Genomic DNA, 22842 nt, shown 5'->3' with positions numbered 1-22842 from the left:
ACCTCGATATGGTTGAGAATTCTAGATGCGACCACAATATAAGTGTTAAATAATAGATTTGCACAGTGCTAGCAATAAAAACATTTCTTCCAATGCATTTACATACTGCATTCCTTTTGTTTGTTTCCTTCTCCTTTCTTGCTGCAGTTTGGGCCCTAAGCCAAGTAACCAAGAATTATGCTTTTTAGAAGGGAGTAGTCATCCCAACTTTTCAGCTGATAGACTAGTTTAACTTGCTGTGCAACTTCTTTAACACCAATTTACCTTTTTTGCCATTCCCGGCTGTGAACTGGGAAAATCTAGCCTCCTGCTATTATAAGATAACTATAATTCCTTTCACTGGAGAGATGTTTGCAGACTCTACAGCAAGAGCTTAGCAAAATCTATTCGTGTTGACACTGTTTCCTTTTTTAAAATTGTTTTCCCTGTTTCCTCCACTCAACATCCAAATCCTTGTGAACCATTTATTGTAAATAATTTTGCTATCTTGTGGCAGAAACTACTCTTTACACAGTGTATGACATTGAGGCTTAGTGACTGGTTATCTGTTTTGCTGTGTAAGGCCTCCTGTTAAAGTCAGGGGGTCTCTTGTCATTGACTTTAATGAGAGTTGATCAAGAATATTATATATATATATATATGAGCCTCCTTCTAGGTAAGATAAAGGATTCCTGCCTACTTCTCTGTTCTTATCTCTTTTTTGTTCGCACTGTTAATTTCCCCCAATCTATGCAACTAACCACCATCTTTGCCTTTCTCTCACTCTGGTCTCCATCTTTTTTTCCATGCAGCCACTTATGCCTGGAAAGCACTCCTTAATCCTCTTTTCTCTTAGTAACTCCTTAAAACGCATCCAGGAGACCTGTAGAGCTTGGTACCATTTCAGACAAATGTTTCTCAGTAGTCAATAGGAATATACGTAGACTGAACCAAAATTGAGGAGTTGGCAAACTCATGTTAAACTTAACTATGGTGTCACTCTTGATTTTATTGCATCCCATCCCTCCAATCCATGCATTTTCTCTGTAAATTGTAGGTTCATTGGCACAGGGACCTAATCATCTTGCTCTCTGTAGAGCACTTGCAAAACTTTTGATGTTACATAAATAATATAGTCACAATTTTAAATTCTCCATTTCATACTTTCCATCCACCCCCATCTACTAATTCATCTTCCCCACACCTCACACAGTTGCCATCATGCATTTCCATTCCAGATGTACCCCTGTACATTGTATCAAGTGGGTGGGGGAGAACCTAGTCAACGAGTGCAATACGGGGAGTTCAGATCAAACATCCTGTTCCCTGCTTTCTGCAAAACTCTCCTCTTTGTATACTGCTCAGATTCTTCCTGTCAACACAAATAGCCACTGCCCAGAAGGGCTGAACTGAGCTCCCTCCAGTCCTCTGTTAAAATGCTGCTCTTGTCTGGTCATCAGCTATTGCTGTTGAACCACGTATAGGGCATAAGTCCTCTTTCCCTGTTCTGAAAGTCACCTCTCCTCATCTTTGCCAGTTTGCAAAGGGAGGAATGAGTGACTTTAAAAAAAAAAAAAATAAATAAATAAAACCCTTGAATTCCTGTGCCAGCTGTTTGAAGTTGGAATATTTTTTGTACTTTATTGTGAAACCATTGTGAGGCTCATTCCTTGGTTCTCATTTTGGTTTCTTTTAATGGGGTAACATATGCAGTATATTCTGGGTGGGGAGAGGACTTGAACTATTCCTGTTAATAATAAGTGCCTCCTGCCTGACTTGCTGTGCCACACACTTAATTTGCTCATACTCCTGTGTGCTCAGCAGATTCTGGTATTTCAAAGGAGTAGAAACTTTGAAGAAATAAATAATGGTAGAAATACCTAGGTAATACCATGTGGGACAATTTCTGCTCTTACACCAGTATAAAGCAAGGGTAACTCCATTGACCTTAGTTTGAGGTACATTAACTTTGGAAATCTACCTCCTAAATCCAGCTAGTCAGTGCATAAACAGTAGACAAATACACCCACTGGTGGGAATCACATTTTCTGCATACCTACATGCATTTCTTAGGCTTCAGCATCTTCCCCCTTCTTTCCGTAGAGAAAAATAATGCATTGCTTTATTCTTCTCAATGAGGCTGAAATATGGGGGGCAGGAGGAGTGGAAGGTATGGGGAAGTCTGCTTTCTGACAAACTTTTTTTTTGTTTGGTGATTTATTTTCTGGAATCTACAAACAATTTTTTACCCTTGGATCTCCATCTTTCTATACTATTTGTGGTTTTTGTGTTTTGCTTTTTTCATACTGCAACTGCCAGCAACGGTATCGGAATGCTTTCGGATTCACTTTTTTATCAGCTGATGACTACATAAAATGCCCTAAAGTGAAAGTAGCAATGCAGACTTATATAGATGAATTATTGGGGCATCTCTCTAAGAATCTTGCATATATTTAGTCTTGGAAGGATTACATTTTTATTGGTAAATGTCGAGAAACGTCAATTTCACCATATACACAGAAACTGATGAAAAAATATTATCATTGATGATTGAAATTTACAAGTAGGCAAAGTAAGAAAGCTGCTTGAGAACTTTTGATTTAAGGATATTTACTTTGTATATTTCAACATCTGATGTTGGCAATTTGTGTTTAAACAGCTTATAAAACTCTAAATTTTTGAATCTCAACATCTACTGTCATTAAATAATTTTTCTCTGACCTCCTCTCCTCTATAATTTCCTGTAACTCGGAAAATTTAAATTAATGAAAATAGAAAAAATGCTTAAAGCTCATAATTTTGTCCAACTGTGAATACTTAAATTGATTTAAAAATTTTTTAAAAAGCTTAAAAATAAACATTGATATTATCCATCAAAATTAAAAGAAAATAAAATTTGAATTCTGCCAAGCCTACATATATTTATTAAGCATGCTAAAATACTTGAGGGGGAGGGTAACGAATAGCTATAACCAAAGTAAAGTGTTTCTCTAAGCTTCACTTTGTCGGACTTATTTGTGAGTAGGATAATAAATTGTTGCTTAAGCAAACCAGCTGACTGATATTGATTTTGTATAAAGTATCTTATTTTTTATTAAAACACAAAGACAATAACCAGCAATATGTTCATTCATAGGCCAGATCTTTCTCAAATAAATTAGCTAAAGTAAGGACAGTGTAAAGATGTAACTAACACCCATCAGACCTGTTACTAATGTTGCTGATTTTGGGTATAGTGTTTTGTCAGCCTCAATTTTAGTTCTTTCTCTATTAAGGAACAATGTACTTTAGAAACATCTAAAAGGTTTTAGAATTAGTTAAGCATTGCCTGGGATGTCTGGAGACATGTGTGCCAGGAGTATGAAGGTTACATAAAAGAATTAGGGATAGAGCAATGCCTTTGAAACTACATGTGATCCACATCTACTGCTGTACACTCCTCTGAAGTTTATGCTTTGAGGATAAATCCAATGTGGTATATTGCCAAACAGAAGGATATAGAATGAAGGAAACCTAGTACTGGGAAGGCTTGATAGAAATAGTGATTTGAGGATAGCATGGGTAAACATGGTGATCAGAAGGATAGATAAATCTTAAATGTGTTTATAATTATAAAAAGAAAAGTTAGCTTTTCTTTTTGTAACCCACATTACCATCCAAACACACATTACTTAAAATATGGTGCTAGTGTATAAAGAGTGATTGTCCAAAAAACCCCCCTTATTTTTACAAAAAAAACCCCCAAAAACCCGATCTTCTCCCTGTGTGTTTTAGGTCAAATCTGCTTTCTGTAGTGACAAAGGTAAAATTATACTCTTGTTAGCACTGCACAGCCAACACTGCAACAGGAGGGGGAGCTGGATTCTGTTTCTTCTCACACATCATCAGTAGAATTGTTAGCCAAGTTCTAAGTGCAGGGGCAAATCATGCCTTTCACTTGCCCATGCTGCCCTGCTGTCTTAAGAGGGTAGCCTAAGGCATGACTTGACTTTCAGAACACTTATTACTGGTGGTGATACATGGGAAGAGAAGATACCAGTTTGAGTTGGGAGTCAGTTTTTCTACATGCTAGCCCTACAGTCTTGTTATTGTAACCTGAGCGATTCTGATCAAGAGTTAATGAGACATAATTAACAGAAACTCCACAATACCATTTCTCGTCACCTGTCAGAGTGAAATAGCTCTTTCTGAGATCCCAACATGAAAACCAAAGTTGTTTTAGAAACAACAAACAGTAAAACATGAAAATTATTTTATAGTTCATGCTTGATTCTACTCATCTTAGTTTGAACATAACATTTTTGTCTGTGTTTTCATTACAGAAGGCAGAAGAGAATGCAGAGGGAATGGGATCTGATCTTGGTCCTGATGGAGAGGTAAAGATTTTAAAAGCCTTATTCTCAAAGGAGTAGATCTCACTGAATAAATCACATTATTTACTGCTGGTTATTAAATATCAAGGAGCCAGATTCTAGAACCTTTTCTTGCCCAAATAATCCCATTGAGTTTAAAAGGGACTAAGTACAATGGATCTGCTTGCATTGGCAAGGTTTGCAAAATCAGACCATGTGTATTTGCAGATTTAGTTTATGAACACACATTGACACAATTTATAATATTTCACAGTACAAGAAATGTTTGCTTGGAACTCTTAGAGAGTAGAATTATGATGAATATATCACCCCAGGTTATCTTTATAAAATATGATCTGGTCATTTTAAATAAAATGAACATCAAAATGTAAAATTAGCATTTATCTGAGAATTTAACTTCTTATAAAGTAATTTGATTTCCTGTATTTTTGCCAAAGTTTGCCATAGCTCCTACTGGTAGTAATAGATCAATCTGTATTCTAGACTTGTGGCCCACTCCATTCAGGTACCCAATGCACCTAAGAGCGGGGATTTGGAGTGAGATTGGATGCACTATCACTATAACTTTCTTCTTAAATTATATCCATAAGTGCCTAAAAAGACCCATTTTTATAACCGGATGAAAATATATTCTGGTTAACTATCTCCTTTACAAGCCATTTTCTTTTTAAAGATCTGAAGCCTCGTCTCTGATGCATTGTAAATAAGTATTTTGAAAATCCCTTTAAGCTTGTGCACACGTATGGATTTCATGAGATCCAAGACTTTGTGTAGTATACAGTTTATTGGTCAAATATGATTCTAAGTGTAACACATTATATCATCTCATCAGTAGGAAATAAGCATACAACAGACAAGCACATCCATTTCCTTCCTAGCATGGGATAAAATGTGCTGTGTCGTGATGGCTCAAAGTAACAGAAGGCACTTTGTCCATCAGAAATAATTGCAAATGGAAACTTCTCCCATATTGTTCTTTGAACACTTCAGAGAGGCCAATAAATACTTCTAGCTCCTTAGTTCCCTCATTCCATTACATTTAATATTGGGATATGCATTTGGATGTTACTTGTGGAGATATTGGCCAGGCTGAGAAACTTTTGCTGTGATTACATATACTGTGGTTTTCAGTTTCTTCTTTTGAAGCTTTAACTCTGCAGACTTTGTTTGGTGTCTTCATTGTCTCTATGGAAAAGAAAGTGCAGATGTCTTAAGCTGTGACATTGGTTCTTCACTTTTAGCCCATTGATGAGAGCAGTCAGATGAGTGATCTTCCAGTCAAAGTGACTCACACTGAAACAGGCAAAGTTCTTCTTGGACCAGAGGCGCCAAAAGCAAGTCAGCTGGATGCTTGGTTAGAAATGAATCCTGGGTAAGTAGCTAAACAGACTAACAGGATTTTTAATAACTACTTTCACTTCTATTGATACTTGTAACAAGAGAAACATTGCCTGATTAACTACTCGTATTCCATTTACTTTATTCAGCTCTTTATAAAATGATTTGGAAATATACTGAATCTTAAGTATTTGTTTTTTCTAAACTCCTATCCTTTTGTCTTTCTGGACCAGCTATGAAGTTGCTCCTAGGTCAGACAGTGAGGAGGAGAGTGGCTCTGAATATGAGGAGGAGGTATGTGTACTTACTTATTTCATGTCTAATCGTGTAAGAGGAGAAACCCTTCTTTTTCTCTCTAGTGAGCAGAGGCGGAGGGGAAATCTCACAAAGGAAAGGAATAACAAATGTTAAAACAATTATAGGGACTATAATACCAACAAGAAAAACTAGCTCTTAATGCAACACAGGAGAGAAGAGAGTGTGTTTCATTTTTGGTTATTAATAATCATGATTCAGAACAAACAAGTAGATTCCTTTTGATATCAACATTCTATGACAGGAGATTATATCTTGTAGCTGTCAAGTCCATTTTATCTCCATATGTGTAGATTTGTATTTCTTTATTGAGAGCCATATGTTTTTAATCCTTTTATTATTAAAAAGCTACCAATTTAGGGGAAGAAGGACAGAAAAGACAAATTTGCTGTTTGTGATAATCAAGTGCTTGATTCAGTAATAAGCAAAACTGTATTAAAAGCATTTAGTAGAAGATATATACATCTTGCTTTTTATAGCTACATGTCAGCTTTTGGCATTTTATTTTAAGGATTTTATTTCATGTTGTTTTTTCCTTAGTAATCTTTCAATGAAAGTAGTTGGCTGTGACCTTTTTGGCAACAGACTGTAAAAGGGGGCTGATTAAAGCAATAAGACATGTCTGTATATGTTGATTTGTCTATTTTGTATCACCACATCTTGGGTGTACTCTAGGGACAAGGAGGAGGCCAGTTTGACATCAGTTACTGCAAATGCCATGATGGTAGCTGGGATAAATTCACCTCAGAGTAGTTTTGTTTATTTTTAAAATTAAGCACTTAAAAACAAGCCACTTGTGTTTGTGTGTGTGTGTGTGTGTGAGAATTCTAAATATTTTCTGTTCAGTTCTGTGGGCTGTAAGCTGTGGTGATATGGTGGAATTTTCACTCACCACTCAGCATGTTAGTTGTGTGAATATTGTTTTTATCCTATTTTAATCTAGAATCAGAAAATATTGGCAGGGTCTTAAATATTGAAAGATGCTAAGATTATGTTTAGTTGATATTTCTTCAGCCTACACATGTTGCAGATAGAATTGCATTGTGCAAGCTTTAAAACAATCTGTGCTTTACAATTGATTTAAAAATACACTCTAATATGTAGCTCCTGCAAAGGCTTCCACACTTGCTTAATATTATTTACTGTTTACTCACTGTATGTCAAATTAAGCATGTGTATAAGACTTCGCAGGATTGGGGCCTAGTAACTTAATCCTGTGGGGTGCTGAAAGCAGTAACTCCTGTTGACTTTAGTAAGTGGTAAGGGCTGTCAGCACCTCCCAATACTGGGCCTTGAGTATAGGATCTGCTACTCTCTGTGTAGAAAGGGATATTTTTGGTACAATTTTGTAGCAGCAGAAAGGAGAGAAATCATTCTAAAAGTAGTATGCTGATAGGAAGCATAGGGATATTTGCTTTAACTGATAAGAATTTAAGTTGTTACAAAATAGCATTACTTCAAAGGGAACAGAGATCCTTGGAGAGGCCACAATAATATCTGAAAACCTTTCAGTCCATTTATCAGCATCTGTAATATTAATTGGAAAACATGTGAAATAATAAATAAAGAACAAAACGTGTAATCTATTTAAAGACAATTTTAATAAATATTAAAACTGTTCAGACCTAGTGGATTTTATCAATTTGGCTTTTCAGTATGACTATACTGTGGTTTATGAATCTTCAGCATGATATGAAGAAGGATACAGTATGATCTATTCTATGAACAGGAAAGGAAGAGATGTTTTTAATATGAAAGATTAAAATGAGAAAATAAATGTTTTTTTGCAGTCTGACCTTGATTCATTTACATCACATCAAGAGGGTTGCAGTTGACAGAACAGAATAGATATCCATCACTTTTTCTTGTTAGGATTTCTTTTGTCGTAAAGCAGTGTCCAATGAAAACAGTTGATAAAATCCAAGTGAAGTCTGGCTGATGATATGACCAAGGAAAATGTTACACTTTCCTATTTTTCTGTCCCCTCTCCTGTTTGTCCATTGTCTACTCTGTAGGATGATGATGAGGAATCAAGTAGATTAGAAGCTGATGAGAAAATACTCCTGGATCCTAACAGCGAAGAGGTTTCTGAAAAGGATGCTAAGCAGATCATTGAGTGAGTGTACACTAGGGTGCCTTCTTTTCTAGGGATAGAGGGTGGATTTCTTACACCCCTATCTTTAACGTTAGCGGCATTACCTATTTTTATTAAAAGTACTTACATAAGAAGTGAAGTGTCAGAGCACTGAACAATTTGGTATAGTGTGAATAACATAATAGCTCTGCCTTACCTACCTTCTAGGACAGCCAAACAAGATGTGGATGATGAATATAGTATGCAGTATAGTGCTAGAGGATCTCAGTCCTACTATACAGTCGCTCATGCAATCTCAGAGAGGGTGGAGAAACAGTCTGCTCTTCTTATCAATGGAACACTAAAACATTATCAGGTAAGAAACCTAGCTGGAGTTTCCTTCTGAAGTTGCAAAAACCAGTTTACGGCAAGCTATAACCCTGCAGTTAACCCTTGCTTTATACATGACTTTTGCACTGTTGCATACTGATGGCCAGGTATTGTATAATATGCTTTTATTGAGTAAAGCATGTTATAATATTTAAAAGTTTATGCTACATTATGAAGGTGTGTAGGACTGAATGTTTTGATCTCTGAAGTTAATTCAAATTTGTGTTGCACGGAATCACAAATGTCCATTTGATTAGAAAATGATGATTGTCTGGAAAAGAAGATTCTGCCTTCCCAAAGAAAACATCACACATCTCACTTGTATAATAACATCAGCTCGATTACAGTACCTGTAATTATCATCTTCGTTGGAGACCAGTAGTGCTTCAGTTTAGGTTTTTGCTTATTTTTTTTAGTGAAGTACTTTTTTTAAAATGCCTCCCTAATATTTTAGTGCACTAACAGGTTGATTCTGGAAACCTTTTTATTCTGTTGCTTTATTCTGTTTATTCTTTATGCTGTTGGCTTGGTTATGGAGAGAATTGTGCTCCTAGGGTCTGGAGGTTGGGATCATCTGTGTGGCCTGTGGCTACTGACTCCCTGTGGCCTCTGAAAAGTCATTTGTGGCTTGATTTTTTTTTTGAGGCACTGAGCATCTGCAGTTCACTAGGAGGTTATTGAGAGCTTCAGGTGATCAGCATTTTTTTCAGTCTGACCCCTTAGCTCTTCCTCAGTTTCCTTACCTGAAAAACGGAGAATGATGCAATCTTATCTAAATAACAAGGATGAAATGAAAATACATCGTTGGTTTTTTTTAAATGCTCATAGAACACTAGAAGAAGGGCAACCTTAATTCTTACACATCCTAACTTTTCAGTGATTGACTTTGCAACCCAAAAGCTCTTTTACTGTGGTTTTTGGATGTGATTTTTCTAAGTTTTTAAAAATGCAAACTAAAAATTCAGCATGTCAGACTGGGGCCTTGATTTACAGCACAGCACTGCTTGAGTTAATGGTATCACTGGAGCAGTAGCAGGTAGGGTATTCTCTCTGTGGACCAGCACAAGTGGGGGATGAGACACACTTTGCCAGTGAGTTTCACAGGTATTTGCTGATAGTAGAGGAAAGGTGTGAGACTCAGGAATCCTGGGTTCAATCCTAGGTTCTTGAGGGGAGTGTACTTTAGTGGGTATAGAGCCTTCTGCCCCAGTCATTCTTCCTCCTATTTTTCCCCATCCCTGTCCTCTCTGTCTCTCTTCCTGACCCACTCTGTTCCTATTTCCCTCCTCCCCTGCCCTCTCCTCACCTCCTTACACTCCAGTCAGGCTACTTCCTCTTTCTCCATGCTGCCTATGTGCCATCATGGAACATTGATAGCACAGGAGGAAGTCACCTTGTTCTTAGTTCTGCTGCCAGAGCAGCTGGGTGAAGAAATTACAAAAAAAAGTCCTGCTCAGCCCTTTCAGCTCTGGGGTTCAGTAAAGACAGGAACTTGTGAGAATTTAGTTGCTAAACTCCATTAACTCTCTACTAAGCATGTGTGAACTGTGGGGTTTTTTCCCCCAGAGGCTTATAAAAATTGGCTGGATTTTGATTAATTCTTTTGGGGACAACAAAAGGCATATCCCTGCACCAGGGTGCCAGCCCTTTCCCCATAGCCAAATTTCAAGTATTTGCTCCACCAAATTTCAAGTCCCCAATTCAGAGTATGGAAAATGGTACAGCTTCTCAATGAAGTGGTTATAAGAATTTTTTATCATGGACAACACAATGCATTTTTCCATAACCTCATTTTTGGAAATATTTCAGCCTGAACAGCCCTAATTTGACTAAGTTATAAATAGAATCCTGTCCAACTCTTTTTAAAAATTTTAAATAATTTTTCGTTTTATTTTTTGGGAATTTTGTTTGTTTTTATCCACGTGCTGGGGAGTTGGGTCCTGCCCCCAAGGGAGGAGGGTTGAGAGACCCTGTGGGGTGGTATTTCAGAATTAGCCCTCCCCATACTCATGCTGCAGTGGCAGAACTGGTTCGGCAGTGGTAGGCCTGGCTCCCCGCTCCAGAGTTGCAACGTAGTGCACAGGGTCTCAGCACTGCTCAGGTTTGACCCAACCATCCCTCCACAGTGACATGGAGCAGCTAGGCCAAATTTGAGTGACTGGCATTTTGATCCTGGTGCATGGGGCTGCAATGCTGCTCACTCAAATTTGGCCCAGCCGCCCCCTGTCATGATGGACTGGCCAGGGCAAACCTGCACGGTGCTGTGACTCTGCACTGAGTCACAAAACCTGGATTGGGGAGCCAGGCCCAGCCCCCCAGGACAGCGGCTGATGCTGTGGGTGAGTTTTTCAGGCTCTCTTTTGTCTGACCTTGTTTTTCTTTTTCTTTCGTGTTATTTAATATTTGCCAAAAACAGAGGTCTCTAGCTGTAAGCAAATGAAAAAGTGTTAGGCAACTTCAGCTGTAGGCATTGCATATAAAAAACCTGCAGCTTGTACAAAATAGAACTCTGAAGCTTGGTCCACCTTGGACCTAAATATCAGCAGTGACTTTCATGCAGATATTATGGGATATTACTATATATACATATATATATAATTTATTTACACATATTATGTGCTGGTGGTTCCCAATGCATGCACTGTTGAAGGAAACCCAGTACCAAAGCAGTAGGTGAAGTGAAAGCTACTTCAGTAATATTAGGATTAATTACCTGTGCAGATCTCTGATAACTGAAGCGATTATTCTTCATTTCAGCTCCAGGGCCTGGAATGGATGGTTTCACTTTATAATAACAATTTGAATGGAATTTTAGCTGATGAAATGGGGCTAGGAAAGACCATACAGACTATTGCACTCATCACTTATCTGATGGAGCACAAAAGACTCAATGGCCCCTATCTCATCATTGTTCCCCTTTCGTAAGTAAAGAAATACATTCTACTGTTCTCGTTCTGTGCATTGGAAATTGGTTCATTAGCAGCACATACTTGTTTTTCACTTTATAGTGAGATGAAGCATGCAGTGGGACTATGTACTCTGAATCTAGCCTTTGATTATTTTGCCACATTGGCTGCCATTATGAGGATGACTAGATAAGGATGATAAAAGCACTTGGTTCATTAGTTTTGCTGTCCACTCAGCAGGCAACTGTATAGTATAGGACTGGTCTTTGCTATACAGCTAGTTCGACATAAGGCAGCTCCTGCCAATGTAAGTGTCCAACTACATCGACATCATAACTCCTCGTCCACAAGAGGCGTAATTTTTATGTCAGTGTAGTTAGGGCGACACAGTGTCTGTGTAGATACTGGGTCCCTTACATCAGTTATTGGCGGGAGCCTTGAAATTGACAAGAAAGCCAGGCGACTTTGGGCCCACCCCCCTCTCTGGGCTGGGAATTGGGGTGAGAAGCTGGAGCAGCTGAACCCTGCTCCCAGGGGATGAAAATCGACCTAATATAGGTCAACTTAGGTTTCTAGTGTAGACATACCCTCAGTGTCATTTATTCCTGACGTGATCCACGAGAGAGGAAATGCACCTTTCTTCTTTTTTATATTACATGCCTCAGTTTGTTCAGTTTTAAGGTGCTACTTGTAGCCTATAATTAGATCTTTAGAAGGCATCCCACTAAATATTAGGCAATTGTGCTTTAACAGCGCTGGATTTTTTTATGAGTAACTGTAACGGTCTGATGTGGAGTTGCTTATTGTCCCTAACCACTGATCATTGACCTCTGCCCAGCATATGCTTATTTGTCTTATTTTTCCCCCTTTTCCTGGGGCTCTGCATGGCATCTCTTCATTTATTGTGATTTTCTGAATGTGATCTACTCTGGTCTTTGCAGGAATGATTTTAACTGGGTATGGAATGTAATTAGAAAGTTGCTAAGAAAATTACCAGTTGTTTAGGGCTTGGGAATACATGGTGGGGCCTATAGATGTTAGCACAATACAAGTTATATTTATTTATTATTTCTTATGTTATCTACTTTGAAGTGCCCTGGCTTCTGACTCTGCTGCAGCACTCATTAACTAACTGAGGTAACTTCCAGAGCTGTGCAGAATCCTACTGATACTAGTTATGCTGGGCTCAAACAGAAGGAGAAATGCATGGTTGGGTAGAGCCCTATTATTAAAGCAATGTTTCCAAGGGGAAGGAAGTGTTGCTATCAATTTTCAAGAGTACAATGAAGGCTTGAAACTTGATTTTTTGTTAAAGTACTTGATATTGTGTTTTTTTAGTTTATAAAGATGAGGAGCTGAGACCTGAAGCATTTTACCAGTTCCTTTAGCCATTCTTTAAGACTATTCAGTGTGTTAGTACAGTTGAAATCACATAGTACAAAAATAAAGGTACATAGGTGGCTAAGGCCTAGTCTATACTTACTGGGGAATTTGGCGGCAGTCGACGGGAATTACGCAAGCTATGTAGAGTAGCTTGTATAACTTACATCAATTTCCTAAATTCTCTTCTGCGCACTATCTCCACTATGCTACACAGACGGGAAATGCATACCCATCGACGCAGCACAACACTTTTTTTGGAGGTGGTTTTATTGAATCAACTTCCAGATTGATTGAGCGGGTCTTCACTTCCACTCAGTTGATCCAGATAAATCGCTGACTGACACAACAGTGGTTCTGAGTATTAATAGTACATCATCACAAGTTAATATCCCTGATACCTTTTACCTTGGACTTTGTGGGGATATATCTCAGAAGTTGCAAGTTTTACTTGTTACAGCTGAGCAGCATGAGATGACAGATATGTCTTTTTTTCTGTACAGATCCATCTCTTCTCACTTTTTTATAGTCTGTGTGTTAACATGAATCTAAAGTTAAGCATGTGCTTAAGTGCTTTGCTGAATCAGGGCCAAAACAAACTTCTAAATATTACTGTTAAGACATTTTTCCAAATCAGTTCTCCCCTCACCTCTCAAATGAAGATGGATCGTATAGAATATCAAAATCTCCATGTTTCCTTTTTAATATTCAGTCTACATGTTCCAAGGCAAAGATATTGGGGTAAGTAAGAGAAGTGTGTTGGGGACTTAGCTTTCATTGTGAAAGAAGTATTAAAATGACAAAGTTATAAATAATACCTTAGATTTAAACAGATAACTAGATATTACACTAAATTGTTCATATTCTTAATCTCTTACCTAGGACTTTATCCAACTGGACATATGAATTTGACAAATGGGCTCCTTCTGTGGTGAAAATTTCTTATAAGGTTTGATTTGCTTTCTGTATGTGTATAAAACTGGAAAAGTGAAAAATAGACCCCCCTCTTCCTCATTCTCCATGCTCATCTGTAAACCCTGTTTGACTGTAAAGTTTTGTCATGTACATCATATACTAAACAGTGACAATTAATTACAGATAACAGATTACTGTAATAAACAATAATTTCTTTCAGATAGTGAAATGCAGAAGAAAATTGTTAATGATCATATTGCAAGATTTCTGAAGAGAGTAATACAAATGATAAATAAGACATATTCTGTATATTGCTGAATACTTTGGTGTTAGGCTTCTGCGTTTCCAATTTTTCCTATAAAGTCAAGCAGTTACCAAGGAGACTAGATAGACTGACTGCTGCTACTTCCATATAAGCAGAGCTTTGCAGTCCAGCGGCTAGTTTCCCGGTAGAAGATTACTGTAATTTTGCTCTTCTCTTCTCCCTCCTGTGGTCTTCATTGGGGAAACCGTTCTGAAGGGATATGGAATATGTCAATACATTGTATGAACATGCTACAAAGCAAAAATCAAAGAAACACCTTATGTCTGCTAATCCATGATTGTAAGAAATAGCAGAACACCATATACAATTATTTTCTTCATCCTTTATTTTATTTTCTCTTTCAGGGAACACCTGCCATGCGCCGTTCACTTGTCCCTCAGCTTCGAAGTGGAAAATTTAATGTTCTTTTAACTACTTATGAATACATAATAAAGGACAAACACATTCTTGCTAAGGTAAAAATTAATTTCTGTTGCCTCTTAACTGCAAATCTTCCTCAATATCACCAAACTATGTCTTACCTTGTGTCAACCTCCCATTATGTTGCCTATAGAAATTGTAGAAATGTAAGACAGTCCCCTGCACAGATACAGGACTAAGTATTATCTAGATCATCCCTGACAGGTGTTTGTCTAACCTGTTCTTAAAAACCTCCAATGATTGACAACTTCTCTAGATAATTTGTTCCAGTGCTTAATGACCCTTACTGTTAGGAAGTTTTCCTATTCTCTAACCTAAATCAGTGTTTCTCAACCTTTTAAGTAGCAAGTACCCCCTAACTTCTGAAAATTTTAATAAGTACCCCACACTCAATTTTCCACGGGATTTTATATTTACAGACTAATGCAAGCCATATGTTGGAAGAAGGGCTGAGTATATAAGGCCGTGATATGACAGATGTCAGATCTAGTGTGGGTAGGATTGCCACCTTTACACCAGGGGTGCACAACTCGAGTATGTACCTGGGCTAGAGGAGATGTTGGCCAAAGCTAGGAGGCTTTGAGCGGCATGCCAATGCCGGGGAATATAAAGTGCCATGCAATGTGCAGCGCACCAAATTTTTTGTCATAGATTTGAGAGGAGGAAGGGGTGAGAGGGAGACAGGTAAGAAGGGTGAGAGAGAAGGAAGGAGGGCGAGAAGGAAAATTGTGGTTGCTCTTTTTCTAAAAAGGGTATGACTGCAGGAGTACTATGGTGGCAGTGGGTGAAGGGAGTGTTTGGACCTGAAGTTCAGAGATAAAAAAGACACAAGAACACAGTCAGACACATGCAGCGATATGCTGAGGCACATGCGTGCGTGCGTGCGCACGCACACACACAGGCATAAGATAATTCAGAATGTAAGATTTATTCTTTTTTATTGAATTTTACAAGTTTTTTAAACAAAATAACACATGTATCATAAAAAGTATAGAACAGTAAAAACAATATAACTCAAACATTTATATTTTTATACTGGTAAAATCTGGGGCTGTCACAGTTGTTAATTTCACTGCCCAGCTAGAGCAGTGAAATTGACAAGTAAGCCTGTGGTTAGAGCCTGGCTACAGGACCGGGCAAGCTGCTGGGCTCTTCACCTGGCTTTCTGGGCACCGGCGTTTTGAGCTGGGGAGGGGGGCTGCCACTGGGCAAGTTGCAGGCAGCTGCCACCTGGCTGCCAGCCTGGGAGGTGGGTGACTGCCACCTGCTACGAGCTGGGGCAAAGGAGGCTTCCACGCGGACTGGGACCTGGGGATGTGGGCCGGTGGCTACTGCCCGTCTTCAAGCCGGGGTGCGGGAGGCTGTCCCTTGGCTCAGAGCCAGGGCGTGGGTGGCTGCTACCCAGTTGTGAACTCAGCTTTCAGGGCACAGGAGGCTGCCACCGGGCTCCCACCTGGGAGCTGGTACCGGGTGGGACGGAGGCGGCTGCCTCCCGACTTCCCAAAAAGCCAGCTACAGCTGACCACGCTGGTGGCTGCCGCCCACCTTCCCAGGAGTGGGGCGGCTGCCACCCGCTTCTCTTCACTGGGTTTTTCGCCACGTACCCTCTGCCTGTGTCTCGCGTACCCCTGGGGGTACGTGTACCACAGATTGAGAAACTATGACCTAAATCAATCACCCTTGCTGCAATTTAAGACCATTACTTCTTGTCCTGTCCTCAGTAGATAAGCAGAACAATTAATTCTCCTCCTCTGTATAACAACTTTTTACATACTTAGACTGTTGTCATGTCCTTCCTTGGTCTTCTCTTCTCCAGATTAAACAAACCCAGTTTTTTCAATCTGTCTGCGTTCGTCGTGTTTTCTAGACCTTTAATCATTTTTGTTGCTCTCCTCTGGACTGTCTCCAATTTGTCCACATCTTTTCTGAAATGTGGTGCCCAGAACTGGACACATTACTCAAGTTGAACCCTTATCAGTGCTGAGTAGAGTAGACAAATTACTTCTCATGTCTTCCTTACAACACTCCTGTTAATACATCCCAGAATGATGTTTGCTTTGTCCAAAGTATTACACTGTTGACCCATATTTAGTTTGTGACCCACTATAATATAGAGATCCTTTTCTGCAGTACTCCTTCTCAGCCAGTCATTTTCCATTTTATATTTGTGCAATTCCCAAGTGTAGTACTTTGCATTTGTCTTTATTGAATTTCATCCTATTTAATTTAGACCATTTCTACAGTTTGTCAACATCATTTTGAATTCTAATCCTGTCTTCCAAAATGTTTGCAACCCCTCCCAGCTTGGTATTTTCCACAGACTTTGTAAAAGTGTACTCTCTATGTCATTATCCAGATAATTTATGAAGATATTGAATATATCAGTTTTGTCATGTACATCATGACAAATCCTCCCTGCAGGACCCTGCTCGATGTGCCCTTCCAACTCAATTGTGAACCATTGATAACTACTCTCTCAGTATGGTTATCCAGCCAGTTGTGCACCCACCTTCTAGTAGGTTCATCTAGGCTATGTTTTTCTAATTTGTTTATGAGAAGGTCATGAGAGATGATATCAAAAGCCCTACTTAAGTCAAAATATATGACATTTATCACTTCCCCCCATCCACAAAGCTTGTCACCCTGTTGAAGAAGGATATTAGGTTGGTTTGACATGATTTGTTCTTAACAAATCCATGTTGACTGGTTTTGTATTTTCTTCTAGGTGCTTACAAATAGAATGTTTGTTTGATTATTTGCTCTATTATCTTTCCGGGTACCAAAGTTAAAATGACTGGTCTGTAATTCCCTGGGTTGTCCTTATTCCCCTTTTTATAGATAAATATTATATATGTCCTTTTCCAGTCCTCGAGTATCTCTCTCATTCTCCATGAATTCTCAGAGATAATCCCTAATGGCCCAGAAATCTTTTCAGCCAGTTCCTGAAGTATTCTAGGATGTATTTCATCAGGCCCTGCTGACTTGAAGACATCTAATTAGGCTAAGTAATTCTTAACTTGTTCTTTTTCTATTTTGTCCCTGGTCTTGCTCCCACGTATTTGTAAAATGCTTTCTTGTTATCTTTTATATCCCTAGCTAGTTTAATCTTGTTTTGTGCCTTGATCTTTCTAATTTTGTCCCTGCATGCTTGTGTTATTTTTTTTTTATATTCATCCTTTGTAATCTGACTTTGTTTCCACTTTTTGTATGACCCTTTTTTGAGTTTTATGTCATTGATGATTTCCTGGTTAAGCCAGGGTAGCCTCTTATTATACTTCTGTCTTTCCTACGCATTGGTATAATTTGTTCTTGTGCCTTAATAATGTCTCTTTAAAAAACTGCCGTCCTGAGCTCTTTTTTCCCTGAGACTTGCTTCCCACAGGATCTCACCTACCAATTCTCTGAGTTTACTAAAGTCTGCCTTCTTGAAGTCCTCTGTCTTTATTTGGCGGTTTCCCCTCCTACCATTCCTTAGAATCATGAACTCTATCATTTCATAATCTCTTTTACCCAAGCTGCCTTCCACCTTCAGATTCTCAAGTAGTTCCTCCCTGTTTATCAGAATCACATCCAGAATAGCCTCTTCCCTAGTCGCTTTCTCCACCTTCTGTAATAAAAAGTTGTCTCCAATGCATTCCAAGAAATTGTTGGATAATCTGTGCCTGCTATATTATTTTGCCAACAGATGTCTGCATAATTGAAGTCTCCCATCACATTTTTGTGTTTTGGATGATTTTGTCAGTTGTTTTAAAAAAGCCTCATCCACCTCTTCTTCCTGGTTAGGTAGTCTACAGCACGTACCATGACATCACCCTTGTTTTTTACCCCTTTTATCCTTACCCAGAGACGTGATCATTTTTGTTCCTCTGTTCTGTAAAGCAGAGTCCCTGGTTTTTCTTTGACTGACTGAAGCCTTAGGACTTTCATCTAACTCTGCACTCATTTACAACTGCAATTCTCAGTTCCTTCTTTCCTCCCTGAGAGCAGCAGGATTTTTCAAGCTGTGGCTAAGAGAATAATTTTGCTTTCTGGGGTCTCATCAATGCCACAAACTTGTCGACCCATAGTAAAATATTATCTTTTCTACACTTTATAATAGTATTTATTCTGATCTTCAATCTATGACTTCTGCTATTCCAATTCTGTGTTTCTGGGCAGAGACTGACTACTATTACAAAATTTCTGGTTGTGTGTTGGTTTTCTTTGTGGCCAGATAACAACTTATGCCTTAAATGTTATATCTGGAAAACTTTACATCTCCTAAGGATCCAATTTTATTAATCTAAATGTCTCCTAAGTGGTGGAGTTATTATTTAAAAACTCTCAAACTGACATGAAAATGATGCCTCAGTAGTAGTGGATATATTTTTAAAATGTGCAACTAATGTAACAGTGGCACTCTCTCTATATATTAAGCAGACCAACAAGGTGCGTACACACCTCACTGAGAGATCGTGTGATCTTACCGTCATCCTGTCATTCCTTTCCCTTCTTCTCACTCTTTAAGTGAGTTTAAGACTCTTTACTTGTCATGTTAAATGTAGTTTACGTGCTTTTTGGAGCATAGACGGTGTCGTGACTCATTTGGGGAGGCACCTAGTACGTCTCTCAATGCATGAAAAAATTAATACTAAATCCCAACAGTTTATTTTGTGTCTGCTGCATTTTTCTATCCCTCACTCTTGTTCTTTGTCTTCAGCTCTTAGCACATAGAGGGCTTGGGTAGCTATGTTTCAACATCTGCTCTGACTCTGCATTAAATCTTTCACTGTGGGAACTGAAATTTCCAGGGGTGACACCCATTGCTGCTTCCTTCATTAAGAAGTTGCAGTGCCTGCAGTGGCCCTGGTAACTTTGCCCTGTTTTGTTTCCTCCCATTAAGGTTAGAAAGATTTGACTGAATTAAAGAAATGTGCATTGTTCCTGACTTATGAGCACATAACATTTGCCTGTTTGAAAATGTAGTTGCTTCTTCTCTGAGTTCTTACTCATGACAACTTCATGTAGAGTTTTTTAGTTGTTCTCTTCCCCTAATAACCTGTACCTGACCCTACAGTGTAAGTCTCCTAACAACATCACCCTGTGAAAGATTCGAATTGGTGGAAATGAGCTCCTAACAGTGGCAGGTCCTGATACAGTTTTAGCCTAGCCACCATTTGTTCCTCATGCATTACATATAAGGTTACGGTTGCCTGGATAGTGCTACATTGGACTCTCATCCCCAACAAGAACTACCCTTAAAGCCAAAATAGCCAAGCTCTGACAACTTCAGCATCTCTTTCCTGTTTAATGCTTGGGGGAAGCATTTAGCACTAACCCTGACAGTGTCTTATCTCCATGTCAAAAGTTTGCTTTTCCCAGAGTTCACTAACTTGGTCAGAATTTTTTCCTGTTGCAGATTCGATGGAAATATATGATAGTAGATGAAGGCCATCGAATGAAGAACCATCACTGCAAGCTGACTCAGGTCTTGAACACGCACTATGTGGCACCTAGAAGGATTCTGTTGACTGGGACACCACTGCAGAACAAATTGCCTGAACTTTGGGCTCTCCTCAACTTCCTCCTCCCCACCATTTTCAAGAGCTGCAGCACCTTTGAACAGTGGTTTAATGCTCCATTTGCCATGACTGGAGAAAGGGTACTGGAACAGTTTGCATAAATCTAATCAGAAACAAACACTAGGATGGAAACAAAATGGAGTCCATGCTGTAGGAATAATGTCTGAACTCTCCCTTGTACTCACAGAATTATGTAACAGTCACCTTCATTACAGCTTTACAATTCTTCACTTAAATTTCTCTTTCTGGACTCGAAGTCCTGTTAATAATAAAATACAAAAGTACAGCATCGTGTAAATATTGCACTTGTATTTGTAATGAGGCATAATCTCCCACATAATCATAATGATCTTACATAATTCACAGATCTGTCTTGTAGTAACTCTGATTATTACATTTGTGAAGGTGGACTTAAACGAGGAAGAGACAATTCTGATCATCCGACGTCTCCACAAAGTGTTACGACCCTTCCTGCTGAGGAGACTGAAGAAAGAGGTTGAATCTCAACTGCCAGAAAAGGTTTGTGGTGGGAGGGTTCTATGAAAAATTTGTTTCCCAGTGTCTGGGATTTTTATACTTTGTTTTCTTTTTTAAAAGTACCATACGATGTTGCTGTTCAGGTTATCCTACAGAAGGAGACTTCTTAGGCACCAGTTAATTTTTAAGAAAAATCTCCAAATAAATCAAGATTTCTCTTTGCAAAGAAGAAAAAGGTCTAAGTGAGGAATTCTGAAGTTGACAGAGGGTTATTATGTGCTCAGTCTTTCATCCAAATCCTGTGTTTGACAATTTTTGCTAAAACTATAAAAACAATGAGAGCACTTTAAAGACTAACAAATTTCTGCAGGCATAAGCTTTCATGGGCTGCAACCCATTTCGTCAGATGCATGAAATAGAAATCAGATAGGAGGTATATATATATATATATATATATATATATATATATATATATATACATCCAAGGCTAAGTAACAACGATGGGGAGGGTAGGTGTAAACAAAGTCCATTCAGTTAGAGTAGATGTGGCCTATTCACAACCATTGATTAGAAGGTGAGAATATGTGAACAGTGACAATTACTTCTTGTAGTGAGAACCATTCCAAATCCCTATTCAGACCCAGTTTGATTGTGTCAAGTTTGCAGATGAGTTCCAGCTCTGCAGTTTCTCGCTGAAGTCTGCTTTTGAAGTTTTTTTGTAGAAGTATGGCAACTTTCAAGTCAGCTACAGAGTGTCCTGAGAGATTGAAGTGCTCTCCGACTGGTTTATGGATGTTACCGTTTTTTATGTCTGATTTGTGTCCATTTATTCTTTTGCGTAGTGACAGTCCAGTTTGGCCAATGTACATGGCAGAGGGGCATTGCTGGCACATGATGGCATATATTACATTAGTAGATGTGCAGGTGAATGAGCTCCTTATGGTGTGGCTGATGTGGTTAGGACCTGTGATGGTGTCACTAGAGTCGATGTGTGGTCAGAGCTGGCAATGGGGTTTGTTGCGGGGATAAGTTCCTGGGTTAGTGTTCTTGTTGTATGGTGTATGGTTGCTGGGGAGTATTTGCTTCAGGTTTATGGGCTGTCTGTAAACAAGGATAGGTCTGCCTCCCACAGCTTGAGTGAGTGAGGGATCATCTGCTAGGATAGGTTGTAGATCCTTAATGATGTATTGGAGAGATTTTAGCTGGGGGCTGTAGGTGACGGCCAGTGGTGTTCTGTTGTTTTCTTTGTTGGGTCTGTCCTGTAGTAGTAGGTGACTTCTGGGTACCCGTCTGGCTTTGTCAATTTGTTTCTTCACCTCTCCAGGTGGGTATTGTAGTTTGAAGAATGTTTTATGGAGATCCTGTAGATGTTTTTCTCTGTCTGGGGGATCGGAGCAAATCCAGTTGTATCTTAAGACTTGGCTGTAGACAATGGATCATGTAATGTGTCCAGGGTGGAAGCTGGAGGCATGAAGGTATGTATTGCAATCAGTTGGTTTTCGGTATAGGGTGGTATTAATGTGACCATTCTTTATTTGTATTGTAGTGTCCAGGAAGTGGATTTCTTGTGTGGACTGGTCCAGGCTGAGGTTGATGGTGGGGTGGAAATTATTGAAATCTCAGTGAAATTCTTTCAAGTGACTCTTTCCCATGGGTCCAGATGATGAAAATGTCATCAATGTAGCATAGGTAATGAAGAGGTGCTTGGGGACGAGTTTTGAGGAAGCGGTGTTCTAGGTCAGCCATAAAAATGTTGGCATACTGTGGGGCCATGCGGGTGCCCATAGCTGTGTCACTGACTTGAAGGTATAGATTGCCTCCAATATAGTTTTAGTACAGCTTAAAGGTAACGATGTCTTCTAAAACTGGTTTGCATAAAAAGCTTGTTTCCATAGTATTTATATTCAGGGCATTAATAAAAACCAGCCTTACCGTGCTTACTAAGGATCAGATTCTGCCATCCTTAGACTCACTGAGTAGTACTTTTACTCCCTATGGTAGTTGCATTGAAATAATTAAAACTCATGAAGTACCATGTTACTAAGGGTAACAAAGAATCTGATCCTGCATTAGGGAGTAAGAAACTTTCCAACACCGTGTCTTGTAGAGTTTTTTAATCTTACACACAACTTTTAACCAGGAGGTCATGCATCTCAGAATTTCTCAGAGCCAGATAACTTAAAAAAACCCCTTAAATTAAAGGGTTTGTTTCACATTTTATAAGAGACATATTTAAACCTTCTAGGTTACTTTATCATTGTATAAATAGTGTGCAAGTGCCAAAGCTCATACTCTGTTAGAATCCCAAACTGATGTTGGAGGATGCAGGAATCAAACCATTTGTGCTTTTCTAACACTCCAGGGGATACACCAAATCTATGCCAAATGC

The 22842-nt window shown here is 38.9% G+C and overlaps 1 protein-coding gene across 6 annotated transcripts in view; it reads left to right on the top strand.

Moving 5' to 3' along the window:
• SMARCA2 (SWI/SNF related, matrix associated, actin dependent regulator of chromatin, subfamily a, member 2) overlaps positions 1-22842 on the top strand; it is a 181176-nt gene that overhangs the window by 62911 nt on the left and 95423 nt on the right. For all 6 annotated transcript variants that reach the window (XM_067569072.1, XM_067569071.1, XM_067569073.1 and 3 more), the window contains exons 11-20: positions 4302-4355; positions 5594-5724; positions 5924-5984; positions 8021-8121; positions 8308-8455; positions 11227-11390; positions 13638-13704; positions 14340-14450; positions 19814-20056; positions 20382-20495. In XM_067569072.1, the coding sequence (XP_067425173.1) occupies positions 4302-4355; positions 5594-5724; positions 5924-5984; positions 8021-8121; positions 8308-8455; positions 11227-11390; positions 13638-13704; positions 14340-14450; positions 19814-20056; positions 20382-20495 (1194 nt within the window). The remainder of the gene's footprint in view (positions 1-4301; positions 4356-5593; positions 5725-5923; positions 5985-8020; positions 8122-8307; positions 8456-11226; positions 11391-13637; positions 13705-14339; positions 14451-19813; positions 20057-20381; positions 20496-22842) is intronic.

This window comes from Emydura macquarii, unplaced genomic scaffold, assembly GCF_026122565.2.
Source record: "Emydura macquarii macquarii isolate MOO-44397 ecotype Brisbane River unplaced genomic scaffold, CSIRO-AGI_Emac_v2 contig_2897, whole genome shotgun sequence".
NCBI lineage: Eukaryota > Metazoa > Chordata > Testudines > Chelidae > Emydura > Emydura macquarii.
Note: the sequence above shows the minus strand (reverse complement) of the source record. Positions and strands in the feature narration are given on the sequence as shown.